The 14,079-nt window shown below is 55.2% G+C and overlaps 1 protein-coding gene across 2 annotated transcripts; it reads left to right on the forward strand.

Annotated features, from left to right (window-relative positions):
* Positions 1-255: 255 nt before the first annotated feature.
* On the forward strand, positions 256-12,399 carry SPSB3 (splA/ryanodine receptor domain and SOCS box containing 3). 2 transcript variants are annotated; one of them, XM_058035286.1, is made up of 7 exons: positions 256-335; positions 3,050-3,183; positions 6,307-6,487; positions 8,168-8,355; positions 10,131-10,233; positions 11,020-11,145; positions 11,375-12,399. In XM_058035286.1, exons 2-7 carry the CDS (start codon positions 3,070-3,072, stop codon positions 11,719-11,721), a joined length of 1,059 nt encoding a protein of 352 aa, XP_057891269.1. In that variant the 5' UTR covers positions 256-335; positions 3,050-3,069; the 3' UTR covers positions 11,722-12,399. The 2 variants fall into 2 exon arrangements, with proteins under 2 accessions (XP_057891269.1, XP_057891270.1); XM_058035287.1 differs by having other exon boundaries at positions 6,310-6,487.
* The last annotated feature ends 1,680 nt before the right edge of the window (positions 12,400-14,079 follow it).

A 14,079-nucleotide genomic window follows, 5' to 3' on the forward strand; every position in this document is an offset into this window, starting at 1 on the left:
CAGCCAATCTACTTCTCGTGCTCCCTTCGCATCAGCCAATAGGCTTAGTGCTTTCCCTTCGCGAGCGGCCGCCCAATGGCGCCGCTCTCTGGCGATTGGCACACTGGGCACCCAATAGAATCGGGCTCTCTCAGACCCCGCCCCCTTCGTCCTCCTCCGCCTGTGAGTGACAGAGCGCTTAGCCAATGGCAATGGGGCACGGCGCGGCCGCAGCCAATGAGCGCTCGAGGGCGGTGCCGGGAGGGGATTGTTTATGTCCCGGGAGAGGAAAGTAGGTCAGAGCGCCGCGGGCCGGGCCGGGGCAGTGCTGGGCCGGACCGGGTCAGACCGGGCAGGTGGGCCGGGGGCTGGGGGGACGGGCCGGAGCCGCGAGCCGGGTTTGGGGTTTGGCTGAGGGCGGGCCGGGGCTGTGCGACCCAAGCGCCCTGGCCTGGCCTGGCCTGGCCTGGCCTGGCCTGGCCCGGCCCTGTCCGGCGGCCTCAGCTGGCGGCACAGCCGGGCTGCGCTGCCCGCCCTCGGTGGAGCCGCTGCTGCCGCGGCCCGGGAGCCGGGCTGGGCCGGGCCGGGATCCCTGCCGTGGTCCCCCCGCGCCGCTCGGTCCCAGAGCTGTGCGGGTCACGCTGTGGCACCGCCTCCCTCCCGCAAAGGCCTCAGCGAGCCCAGGGCCCCGCAGGGGTCAGCGGCTCTTGGTGGCAGCGCCGCTGTGACAGCGGGACAGGGACCGGCCCTGTGATGGCACTGCTGAGACAGCTCCGGTCCTGGGGCAGCTCTGGTCACCAGGAGGGGCTGAGGGAGCTGGGAAGGGGCTCAGCCTGGAGCAAAGGAGGCTCAGGGGGGCCCTTGTGGCTCTGCACAGCTCCTGACAGGAGGGGACAGCGGGGGGGGGGTCGGGCTCTGCTCCCAGGGAACAGGGACAGGACAAGGGGAAATGGCCTCAGGCTGTGCCAGGGGAGGTTCCGATTGGATATTGGGGAAATTTCTTTATGGAAAGAGTGGTGAGGCCCTGGCACAGCTGCCCAGGGCAGTGGTGGTGTCACCATCCCTGCAGGTATTCAGAAGCTGTGTGGATGTGGCACTTGGGGACGTGGTTCTGTGATGGCCTCGGCAGTGCTGGGGGAATGGTTGGACTCGTTGATCCAAGAGATCTTTTCCAGCCATAACAATTCCATGTCTGACTCTGCCGTTGGTGCTGGGATCTCTGTGCTGGATCTGAGCCCCAGCCTTACTGAGGGCCTTCAGGAGCAGGGCAGCTCTGCTGGGCTGCTGTGGGTGCTCAGCAAAGCTGGAGAAGGGTTTCTACTGCTGGAATTGTCCCTTCCACACCTGCCAGAGTCCTGGGTTGTTCTTGGGAGGGCAGGAAGGAAACTCTGCAGCTCCAGCTGCACAGAGAGCTGGGAGCAAGGCCTGAGGCTGCTGTGTGCCCAGAGCCCAGAGTCTGCAGCCCTTCTCTTGATGCCCTGTGCAGGCTGCCCTAGAACAGAGACTGGACACAGTTACAGAATAAAGCAGGGATTTGTTAGGAGGCCTCAATGGATCCACCTTGGGCAGCACAAGAGCCCAGCCAGGGCTGCACCCAAGATGAACCAAAATGGTCACAAAATGCACAACCAGTCACGGGGTCTCTCACTTTGATCAGTTCTGCTCCATTTGCATATTGGAGTTAATTGTCCAATTCCAGCTTTAGCCCATCAAGTCCCATCCTTGTTTTTCTCTCTTCAGTCTGTATTGTTTATGCTCTTGGGCCTGAGATTTGGATCATTTGTCCTTGATCCCCAGCTAGAGAAGGAATTGTTTTGTCTCCGTACTCTGTGAAGAGAGCTCACCATCCCCTAGTATGAAGCTCAGAAGTGCACACTAAAGCAGCACAGAATCTCAAAACTATAAAAGCTAAAACCTGAGCCATCACTTCCCTTCTGCCTGTTGTCCTTGAGGCAAGTTGGGACAGGTCTGGCACAACCCTGGTTTCCTTCCAGTGTGCAGGAAAGTGCTTTCTCTTCCTCTCCAAGCACTGAGAGCAAAGTCTTCCATCAGAGGGCAGCTGCAGGTGGACACCCTCCCCTGGACACAGAGAGGCTGCAGGGCCTGGGGCAGTGCAGGTGGGCAGCATTCCCTGGGGACAGACAGGCTGCAGGGGCTGGGACAGGAGCCAGGGCAACTGCTGCAGGGTCACTGGGCACAAGGAAGGCTGTGGCTTGAAGCAGACTGCTGTAGTGGAAGGTGTCTCTGCCCATGGCAGGGGGTGGAACAAGATGAGCTTGGAGGTCCTTCCAACCCGAAGGACTCTGATTCTGACAGCCCTGAAGCTCCCCAGGCCAGGTGGGAGGTGGCTGCAGGAGCCCATTCCTGCAGAGGGGCAGCTGCTGCCACCACAGCTGGATGTTGGCAGCGTTCCTGGGGCCAGCTGAGCCCTGGCTCAGGGAGGAGCTGACCCTGGGTGGAGAAAGAGGTTGAAGTTTGCAGAGGCTCTTTATGCGCAGAGAACTGTGACTGTGTTCACAGGGGTTCTTGGGTTGGGGAAGAGAGGATCTGACTCCATGTTTCAGAAGGCTTGATTTATTATTTTATGATATATATTACATTAAAACGATACTAAAAGAATAGAAGAAAAGGTTTCATCAGAAGGTTGGTGTCGTGGGAAGAGAAAAGGCACAGCTGCCAGACACAACACACGATATTGGGATAAAGGCTGTCAACCCACGACAGTTGGCTAAGAATAGAATAACAAAGAATGATAACAAAGGTTTGTGGCTAGGGCTCTGTGTCTGAGCCAGCTGACTGTGATTGGCCATTAATTACAAACATCCAACATGGGCCAATCACAGATGCACCTGTTGCACTCCACAGCAGCAGATAATCAATGTTTACTTTTTGTCCCTGAGGCCTCCCAGCTTCTCAGGAGGAAAAACCCTAAGGAAAGGATTTTTCATCAAGTTGTCTGCGACACGGAACTTCCTTTGCTGATCTGGTGCTGGTTCCCCAGGGTGTTTGGTGACCCGGGGAGGTGCCAGAGGCGTGGCAGCAGTGTGACCGTGCCTGTGTTCCTCCCCAGCCTACCTGCGCGGGGGCAGCATGGCGCGGCGCCCGCGGAGCAGCCGGGCCTGGCGCTTCGTCCTGAGCGGGGTGCGGCGCGAGGCCGACGGCCGGGCCGGAGCACGGGGCTGGGGCTACGACTCTGACGGCCAGGTACGATGGGCTGGGGGCTCTGGGTGCCATGGGGGGGTGTCATCTCATTGCAGGGGGTCCATGCTGGTGTCTCCTTAGTGCAAAAGTTTCTTACCTTCTGTTGGGGAAGATGAAACAGGAAAGCCTTATAGATATGATTGCCTGGCAAAAGATTTTGAGAATATAGAAATTATAAGTGAGATTGAGGGACCTCAAAGCTTGCTTTTATTTCAGTTACTGAACAACTGGAAAACAATGGCATGGCCAGCTGAAGGCAATCCCCTTTTGATGGAACAACACCCTCTGCCTGCAGACAGGCCCAAGGGTCAGAGCAGACCCTGCCAGCTTGGCAGAAGGGGCCCAAAGAGGAGTTTATAGGGTTTAAAATATAACACAGTATGGTGATGTAATGATTCTTATAGGCTATATGGAAATGCTGTAGGATTTGTATCTTGTACTAGATTGGTTAGTGAGAATTAGAATATTCAACACAGAAGAAGATTTATTGTATTGAATGGGAACTTCGCTCTCTTTACCCCTTTTACTCTCTTATCCTCTCACCCTCTCTCCCCCTCTCTTCTCTCAGCCTGCTCTGAGCTGTGTTTGGCAGCTCCCAGCAGGGCCCTGCCCCCAGGCCCTTTGCAATAAACCCCAAGTTCCTGACCTGGCTGCAGAGATCTCTGTCTCTGTCCCCACCGTCCTACCCCCTGATGCTCCTACACCTTCTTAGTGTTTTTCATGGGCAGCTCCTCTGAGCACTGACTCTTTCTTCTTAAAGCAGCCAAGTGACCCCAGTTCCCTTCTCAGCCAGCCACCCCACTCTTTTATAGCATCTTCTTCTCATTGCTTACAGTGTGGCCTGTTAAAGTCAGGCCTGCTCCTAATGTTTGATTATTGGCCCAGGGGTAAGATCACTTTCTACGCTATCTTTATTTTCTTATATTCTATCCCCCTACAACAGGGAGTGTTTTCCTGCCCCTGATACCCAGTCTGAACTGGCCAAAAGCAGGAAGGATTCAGTAATGGTGAAGGATTCAGTAATGGTCAATATTGATACTAAACTAAAAACTTTTTCAAGCATAGAATGGGTGTGTCATACATAAAATACATACAGTATTTTTATGTTGTTGTTAGGTTGGACGTGACATACACATGATCAGGGTCCAAGAAGAAAAAGTTTTTTATTTTGCATGTTCTCTAGTTTACATACTCTTACCAAAGCATGATCTAAAGTCATTAACTACATCACAATAACTTCTTATATTCATTGGTGCAAAGCAATTAGCATCAATATAATTGGCAAAATTTTACAGAAATTTATTGAGGCTCATATACGCATCTACTTATGCACGTAGTCTAGTTACAAAAATTACAAAAATTTTCGTGTATCTTTTCTAATCTGTTTCTGTGCTAATGGCCTTGTCTTCTTTGGTATGGATACACCTGAAAATCATCAATCATTATTTCTTCTATTAACTCAGCTTTGCTTGCAGACCAGCTGTCAAGCCCCTCCATATTTTTATAAATTTTTTTTGGAAGCAGAGCTTTAGATAAGTGTTTGAAGTGGATCAGTTCCCTGGTCAGGCTGGCTGTGCTCCCTCCTGAGCTGTGAGGGGCTTGGAGATGGTGGTGGAATTTGCAGGGCAGTGTCTTCAGGCTGAAATGTCCTCACATTTCCTGCTCTGCAGTGTGAGCCTCACTTCTGAACCTGGTCCAGGTGTGCTGGAGATGGGAACACAGCAGGGAGAGCAAGAGTAAAACAGTGCAAGGAGTGACTGATTGACCTCTGCCATCCTTCCCTATTTCCCTGATCCTTCAGTGTGTGAGCTGAGTTCCCTGTGCTCTGATGGGACACAAGGAGCTGCTCCAGGAGCTTCAGAGCCACACTGAAACCAGGAGGTTCTGCCAGAGCACAGTGTCCAAACCCAGGCACTGTGCTCCCTGAAAATGAGCAGTTTTCTGTCCCTGCAGCCAGGGGAAGGACAGGATTTTTAGGCAGCAGTACTTGGGAAAGTTAGAAGTTAGGAAAGGCAGAACCCTGCAGGCCAGAGCAGGCCTGGGTAGTATGTATGTAAGCCCAAGCAGTTTCAATTCCCTGTCTTACACAGCTGCAAGAACATGAGTTCAAAAGATTTTTCTCATTAAATGCTCCTGACCATGGTTAATAACAAGCAGGTACACGTGAGCAGCACATAAACCTGGAGTAACTCTGCAACCAGTGGGAAGAGAATCCCTTAGGCAACACCATAACACAGGAGTGAAACTGGGCTGTGGCTCTCACTGTGTCCAGTCCAGGATCACTGTGGTCTCTTGGCACTGGGGAACAGTAAATCAGGGTTTTGTGTTCATGAAAGTAAACAAAAGCCCTTTAATCCTGCCCTGGGTTCCCTGTGGGCCTGTCTGCAGTGCTGGCCTGAGGAGCTGCAGCCATGCTGCTCACCTGGCTCCCTTTGTCATGCCCCTTCTCCTCCTGTGCCTCTGCACAGCCTCTCCAGAGCAGTGCTCAGCTCTGCCATGGCTGGAACCTGCCTGGTGAAAGCCAAAGCTTTAGCACAGCATTTCCTTCAGAATGTGTGTGTTGTACACTTGGGCTGTCACCCTGCTGTGACAGCTCTGTGTCCCTGGCAGGCACACAGGCTGCACCTGCACTGCAGAGTGCTGGCAGGTCCCTGAGGCTCAGCAGGCACTGTCCATGTCCCAGGGCAGGCTGATCCCATGGGCACAGCCTCTCCCTGTGTGACAGGAGCCTGGGGATGTCCCAGGGCAGGGTGATCCCATGGGCACAGCCTCTCCCTGTGTGACAGGAGCCTGGGGATGTCCCAGGGCAGGGTGATCCCATGGGCACAGCCTCTCCCTGTGTGACACAGGCCTGGGGATGTCCCAGGGCAGGGTGATCCCATGGGCACAGCCTCTCCCTGTGTGACACAGCCCTGGGGATGTCCCAGGGCAGGGTGATCCCGTGGGCACAGCCTCTCCCTGTGTGGCACAGGCACTGTCCATGTCCCAGGGCAGGGTGATCCCGTGGGCACAGCCTCTCCCTGTGTGACACAGGCCTGGGGATGTCCAGCAGAGCCCTCAGGGAGCTCTGCCAGCCCGGCTGCCATGGCCAGGGTACCCAGCAGTGACCATTGCTGTTCTCCCCAGCAGCACAGCGACTCAGATTCGGAGCCAGAGTTCTCCTCCCTGTCTCCCTCCATCCCAAGTGCCATCCCTGTGACTGGAGAGTCCTACTGCAACTGTGAGAACCAGAGTGAAGCTCCCTACTGCTCCAGCCTGCACGCCCTGCACCGAGTCCGTGACTGCCGCTGCGGAGAGGAGGATGAGTGTGAGTGTCAGGGGCTGGGGATGGGGGACAACGGGGCCTCTGCTGGGTTTTGGGGTGTCCCCAGTGGGTCTGGATAACACAGTCCTGTTCAGCAAAGCCTGAGTTCCCAAGCAGCTCCCAGCTGCAGGCTACCTTAGCAAGCTGAGGTGATAGCAGCTCTCTTAGTGATTATCAGCTCGTTGTGTGATTTCAGCTCTTTGCTTGCTAGGTGCCTTAGGCAGAGGCAGGGATGTTGTGGTGCAGTGTAATAGCTTGTTTCAGCTATCCTAGTTCCTTCACCAGGTGTGCCATAACCTCTCCCTTCCCCTTCCTTGCCTCCTGCTAAGTGCTGTCCATCAATCTTGGCATTCCAGAAAGGGCTTTGTGTGATTGGCAAAGTTCAAAAGATGCCTCTCAGCCCTGGGGGACATTGGCCATCCAGGTGTCACTTGTCCCCTGAGACTCCCCCCCCTGACCTGGTTGGTGGGATCCCTACCCCTTCCCTCTCCCTGGGGGTAAAAGACACAGCAAGCACGGGCTCAGGGAGTTCTGTTGGAGCTGTTGCTGCATTCAGAGGCCTCTGGGCCAGGAATAAAGCTCTGGATCCAAACCCTCCATCAGAACCAACTCCTTTCCTTCACCTTGCCTTAAGCTTCTCAGCCAGAGGTAAACCTGAGCTCCTGCATGCCTGGACTTGTCCCAAGTGCCCAGCTGCAGCATCCAGGCAGCCAAAGGTGTCTCTGAGGTGAAACCACCACAGCTGCCACCTTTGGTCAAGCAGCAAGGGCCAGACCAGCCCAGGCACGTTCCATCTGGTAATACAGGGAGAGAGAGGAGAAGGCTGTGTGAGGTTCCACAGCCATGTCTGTATTGGCTCTTCTGCCAAGGCTCTCAGGGACAGCTGGGTAAAAATAGACCTTCATATGGGGTACAGGGGTTTTAGGAATTGTCCAATAGTGAGGGTCAAAGGAAAGTGACCTGTAGTCTTACAGGGAGATAAGCAAGGGTCTGGAGGGGGGAGAGGAGCTTCAAGGTCCAGTCATCATGACTAGGCATTTCCTATTTAGGCTGCTGAATGCCATGGTGGCATTGCAGGCCCTGGGCTGGCAACAGGGCGTCCCCTGCAGTGTCTGCTGCTGTCCCAGCCTCCCTGTGTGTACACCCTGAGGCACAGAGGATTACCAGCCCCTGGCTGCTGTCGTGGTTCAGGCTCAGGGCTGATGCTGTCACGGCGTCAGCGCTCACCCCTGGGACCTGCTTTCCGATCTGGATTAGGCCCCAGTGACACAGAGCCCTGCTTAGGGCCCTCCTGATCCCTGCAGGGGCTGGCAGGGTGCCTGGCTCAGGGCACAGGGTGGGCTTGGGCAGGGGGAGAGCCTGTGGCAGGGCAGAGCCACCCCTCGATCCCATGAGGAGGGTGGGGAGAAGGGAGGCTCTGCCCAGAGTCACCCAGAATTTGGCCTGGTGAATGCTGACAGCTTTGGAGCACTGATCCATCCCTGGTGGGACACTGCAGAGTAGTTCAGACCTCAAGCAGTTCTCTGATGTGCACAGCTTAAGATTTATCCTCTTAAAGAATGAGAGAAATAGAAACAAACCCACTAACAGGCCTTCAAAACAAATACCTTGCTGTGCTTTGACTTGGGGCTCATTCCCTGAGTGTCTTTGCCCATCCTTGTCCCCTGTGTGCTTCCCCAACAGATTTTGACTGGGTGTGGGATGAGGTGAACAAGTCCACGGCCACGCTGCTGACGTGTGACAACCGCAAGGTGAACTTCCACATGGAGTACAGCTGTGGCACGGCCGCCATCCGCGGCAACAAGGAGCTGGCAGAGGGCCAGCACTTCTGGGAGATCAAGATGACCTCCCCAGTGTATGGCACTGACATGGTACGTGTGGGGCACCAGAAATGCCCAGGAGTTTGGGCAGGGGCTGGCAGGATGAGGTTCCACCATGGCAGTGAGGTTTGAGGCTGTGTGGAAGGGCACAAGTCCATGGGGAGCTGAGGAGATGCATCCCTGGGATCTGAGGGAGCTGGTTGGTGGATGAAGTGGCTTAGCCACTATCTGTCATACTGGAGAAAATGTGGCAGTCTGGTGAAGTTCCCAGTGACTGGAAAAAAAGGAAATATAACCCCCATTTTTAGAAAGGGAAATAAGGAACATCTGGGGAAGTACAGGCTGAGCAGTCTCACCTCTGGGCCTGGCAAACATGGAGCAGATCCTTTGGAAGCTATGCAAAGAGTGGATGTGATTGATGGCATCCATCATGGCTTCATTAAGGGATTCTGTGGCCTTCTGTGATGGGGTTGCAGTGTTGGTGAAGGAGGGAAGAGGAACTGATCTCATCTACCTGAACTTGTGCAAATCATTTGGTGCTGCCTTGCATGGCATCCTTGTCTCTAACCTGGAGAGACAGAGGGACCACTTGGTAGGTATGGAATTGTCTGGATGAGCACAGGCAAAGAGCTGGGAGTCAACAGAGACCAGTGAGTGACAAGTGGCATTGCTCAGGGGCTGGCACTGGGACCAGAATTGTTTCACATGTCTGCTGGGGACATGGACAGTGGGATCAGGGCACCCTTGGCCAGACTGGTGCTGACACCCACCTGTGTGGGGAGGTGACACCTGGAGGGGAGGAATGGGGCATCCAGAGGGACCTGGGCAGCCTGGAGAGCTGGGGCCATGGGAATAAAATTGAACAAGGTCCAAGTGCTGGTGCTGCACCTGGGTCAGGGCAATCCCAAGCACCAATCCAGGCTGGGCAGGGATTGGAGGGAGAGCAGCCCCAGGAGAAGGACATGGAGGGATGGAGGACAAGAACTGGACGTGGCCTGGCCATGAGGACCCAGAACCCCCCTGGGCTGGGCTGAGCCCTGCTATGGGCACCAGGAGGGGGGCATTCTGCCCCCTCAGATGAGACCCCACCTGCAGGGCTGCCCCAGCCCTGGGGAACAACAGCAGCAGGACCTGGAGCTGCTGGAGAGAGTCCAGGGGAGCCCATGGAGACACCCCAGGGGCTGGAGCCCCTCTGGAGCCAGGCTGGCAGAGCTGGGGGTGCTCCCCTGGAGAGGAGAAGCTCCAGGGACACCTCAGAGCCCCTGCCAGGGCCTGAAGGGGCTCCAGGAGAGCTGCAGAGGGACTGGGGACAAGGGATGGAGGGACAGGACACAGGGAATGGCTCCCCCTGCCAGAGGGCAGGGCTGGATGGGATATTGGGAATTGGGAATTGTTCCCTGTGAGGGTGGGCAGGCCCTGGCACAGGGTGCCCAGAGCAGCTGTGGCTGCCCCTGGATCCCTGGCAGTGCCCAAGGCCAGGCTGGGCAGGGCTGGGAGCAGCCTGGGACAGTGGGAGGTGTCCCTGCCATGGCAGGGGTGGGATGGGATGAGCTTTACAGTCCCTTCAAACTGAAACCATTCTGTGACTCTATGAACAGAACAGGGACCTCCTGCAGCATTTTACCTTTGCCTTCTCACTTAGCAAAGGAAATCAGAGCTGGGAGCCTTCAGTTCCACCCTGAAACCTCTGCCTTGGCTTCACCAGCCCCTCTGGGTGTTTTGGGCTGAGCCAAGAAGAGGAGGGAAGAACTGGAGGTGGAATCTTGCTTGTGTCTTGTTTGAAAAGACACTGAGCTTGTGTTGTCCCTCCCTGCTTTGCCTGGCAGATGGTGGGGATTGGGACATCAGATGTGAACCTGGACAAGTACCGGCACACCTTCTGCAGCCTGCTGGGCAAGGATGAGGACAGCTGGGGCCTCTCCTACACAGGTAACACAGCCAGGGGGGCTGGGTGGGCAGCAGTGGCACAGGAGGTGCCACCAGGCAGTGAATCCCTTTGTTAGGGACACCAGAGCAGCTGCTGGCAGCCCTTGGAGCATCTCTCCCGGCCCACTCTCACAGAGATGTTTTATGGAAAATCCTTTCCTTAGGATTTTTTCTCCTGAGAAGCTGAGAGGCCTCAGGAACAAAATGTAAACAATGGTTATCTGCTGCTGTGGGATGCAACAGGTGCATCTGTGATTGGTCTCATGTGGTTGTTTCTGATTAATGGCCAATCACAGCCCAGCTGTCTGGACTGTCTCAGTCAGTCACAAGCCTTTGTTATCATTCCTTTTCTATTCTTAGCCAGCCTTCTGATGAAATCCTTTCTTCTTTTAGTATAGTTTTACTATAATATATATAATAAAATAATAAATCAGCCTTCTGAAACATGGAGTGAACATTCTCATCTCTTCCCTCATCCTAAGACCCCTGTGAACACCATCACAGCCCACTTTCAGCAGAGCCCTTAGAGCTGGTGTGGGACCCTGCCAGGGCACCAGGGTACTACTGTCACATCAGCCCTTTGGGGTTCCAGTGCTGCTCCCTGTGCTCTAGAGTTGTAAAACCTCACTTTTGCCTTTCCACCAGCCCCTCTGGGATGGGAGGGCAGGGGTCAGAAATGCAGGGATGTCTTTGGCACTGAGCGAGGCTGTAGCAGCAGCAAGGCAGTTGAGATGAATTTCTGGAGTGCAGGTTTTCCACAGAATGCCTTTTTTTGGGGTGTATTTTCAGGACTGCTGCACCACAAGGGGGACAAAACAAACTTCTCCTCGAGGTTTGGCCAAGGCTCCATTATTGGGGTGCATTTGGACACGTGGCACGGGACACTCACCTTCTTCAAGAACCGCAAGTGCATAGGTGAGAGCAGGGATGGGGTGGGAGCACCTCGAGTCTGGCTGCAGCAGAGAACACTGGGAAAGCAAGGTGTGAAGTGAGTGGGAGGAAGGTCACGTTTGTTGTTTAATAGATTGGGATTTTGGAAAGCTTTTCCCAACAGCTTTACAGTGAATGGGTTTGGGCTAGGTGGGAGGGGGGGAGATCCCTGTGTCTAAACTAACATGCCCTCCCTGGTGCTGTGTCCTGGCAGGGGTGGCAGCCACAAAGCTGCAGAACAAGAAGTTTTACCCCATGGTGTGCTCCACGGCGGCCAAGAGCAGCATGAAGGTGATCAGGTCCTGCGCCAGCCGCACGTCCCTGCAGTACCTGTGCTGCTTCCGCCTGCGCCAGCTCCTGCCCGACTACGTGGACACGCTGGAGGTGCTGCCCCTGCCCCCAGGACTCAAACAGGTGCTGCACAACAAACTGGGCTGGGTCTTGAGCATGAACTATAGCACGTCGAAGCCTTCCTCCTCCTCATCCTCGGGGAGCGACTCGGACAGCTCGTGCGGCTCGGATGCGGAGGCCTGCCAGAGGAAGAGGTGCAGGAGGACATAAAGGCTCTGCACAGCACGTGGGTGGGCTTTGTTGTGTTGTCTGCAAGGGCCAGTCAAGCCTGATGCACCTCTTTCTTCTGGGGACATCCATTTCCACGTGTTGGCAAAGATTTCTCCAGTGCTGTGCAAATCTTTGGCCTTGACATCCATCACAGGCAGTTAGAAGAGCTGCTGGCTCCAAGAGATGCCAGCTCTGACACAAGAAATTTGTGGTGAAACATCTGAGCTTCATCTCCTGACTTGCTATGGAAGCCAGCACCTCTTCCCAAAGGATCTCTCTTCTCCCTGTTGGCACAGACAATGTTTAAGGAGTTGGACTTGATGATAACGATTGGACTTGATAATCTTCACAGCTCCCTTCCCACTCAGGATGGTCAGACAGTCTCCTGGCTGGAGTGTGCTGGATTCCAGTCAGATACAGACCTGACTCACTGAGACACAATCCCAGCCCATCCTCTCCTCTGTGTGTGTGTAGGTTTGGTGTCTGCCATGACCTTGTCCTGCTCTGGGGCACAGTGGAGCAGCAGCTGCAGGGAAAGGGCCCCCACAGCCCCTGCCAGGAGCTGAGCTGTGCCTGCTCTTCCTCGAGCCCCTGGGGACTTTTAATTGCTTTGCATGTTGGTTTCTGCTGCTTCTCCTCTGTCCAAAACTGTGTTAAACTGTAATAATAAATGTTGAAGCTGTCTGCTGTTCCTCTTGGGGCCCTTGAAGGCAGGAGGCTGCAGGTGCTTGTCAAAGATAGCCTGGGCAGCAGCGTGGAGGGGAGGTTTGGGAGAGCTGGAGGAGGTGAAGGCAGCAGAGATGGCCCTGTCTCTGCCCTGTGCAGGGTTTTGTGCTCCCCACTGAAGCAGAGGCCTGGCTGGGTGGTGTTCAGTGGAGCCAGGCTGGTGCCTGTGACTGTGCACTGGATGAGAGGCTGCAGGGTTTATAGTGCCTGTCCTCTGGCAGGTCACACTGGGAGAAACACCCCAAACCCCCAGCCCGGAGCCTGGCAGTCAGAGCAGCCCCTCCAAGCCTCTGTGGTCCTGCTGAGGGGAAATGCTGGGTTGGGATCTGGATAAGTGCCTCAGTGTGCTGTGGCCTCATGCCAGTGCCAGGGATGGGCTCTGTGCTCCCACAGGGCTGGTGCCAGCCCTGCCCAGTCCCTGCAGGGCCTGTGCTCAGCCCAGGGGCCCTTCCCCAGCCTCTGAGCTCCCCTCTGGTGGGCTGAGGGGTCAGGGCTGAGCTGGTGCTGTCAGCCTTGCAAAGGCCACTGGGAAGTGGAACAGGGCTGAGGTATGGATGGGAAATGGCTTTTACCCAGTTCTCTCTGTGGGTTTCCTCCCCTCATGTTCCAGCTGCTGCCTTTTCCTCTGCTCCCATCACAGACCCCCACAGGCTCAGGTAAAACTCCTTGCACCATGTGCACTTCCCTGCTGAGCTTGTTTCCAGCCCTGAAACCAAGCTGGCTCTTGCTGCTCTGGGGCCAGGCTTTGAATGAGAATTTCAGTGCAGCAGGTCAGGCTCTGTCCATGCCCTGGGCTGGTGCTGCAGCCAGAACAAGCTGCTTTCCTTTTACTCTTCCCCAGAACTGACTCAAGCAGCAGCAGCTGCAGGCAGAGCAGGGAGGGTCATGCTTTGGAGGGGCTCTCCTGCTCCTGCAGCACTGGTTGTAGGAACAACTCCAGGGTTTCTGTGCCACTATGGAAAGCCCCAGTGAACAATCCCAAACCTCAGCAGGCACCCTGACCCACCCCCATCCTGGCTGTGCCTATTTCTGGGTAATGATGGAGCTTTGGGAAAGGAGAATCCCATCCTAACCCACCATTTCCCATGGATTTTCCAGAGCACAATCAGCATTTTCTTGTGTTGGGAGTTCAGTGAACAAACTGCCCTGCCCTGAGCTGTGTTACCCCAAGGAAGTGGTTCCTCTCCTCTCAGCTGGGTTTGACAGTTGGCAGATGCTTTCCAAAGTGACTCAAACAGGACCCACATGTCCCTGGAAGCCACAACAGGACCTACAGAAACAGATCCCACAGAGAGCCAGAGCAGGACATGGAAGGTCAGGATAAACATTGAAGAAAATACAAGGCCTGTCCAGCACCTCACCTGCAAGGACAGAGCTGCACCAGCCCCTGTTCCAGCATTCCTCAGCTCTCACAGGAGCCAGGCAGCTTTCCAGCCAGCAGGAGAAAAGAGGAAATGAGAGCCAAGAGGGTGAAGAAAGCATCTGTAATGAGACATTTATTGATGTGCAAGGCTCTGCTCTGAAGGAGAATCAGCTGCTTCCCCTGGCTGGGCTCCCAGCTGCAGCTCAGCCACAGCCAAGCCTGGCAGATAAAGGAGTGACCAACAGCAGCCACAGTCCCTCTGTGGGGAG

This window comes from Melospiza georgiana, chromosome 16 (genome assembly GCF_028018845.1).
Source record: "Melospiza georgiana isolate bMelGeo1 chromosome 16, bMelGeo1.pri, whole genome shotgun sequence".
NCBI classification, from domain to species: Eukaryota; Metazoa; Chordata; class Aves; order Passeriformes; family Passerellidae; genus Melospiza; species Melospiza georgiana.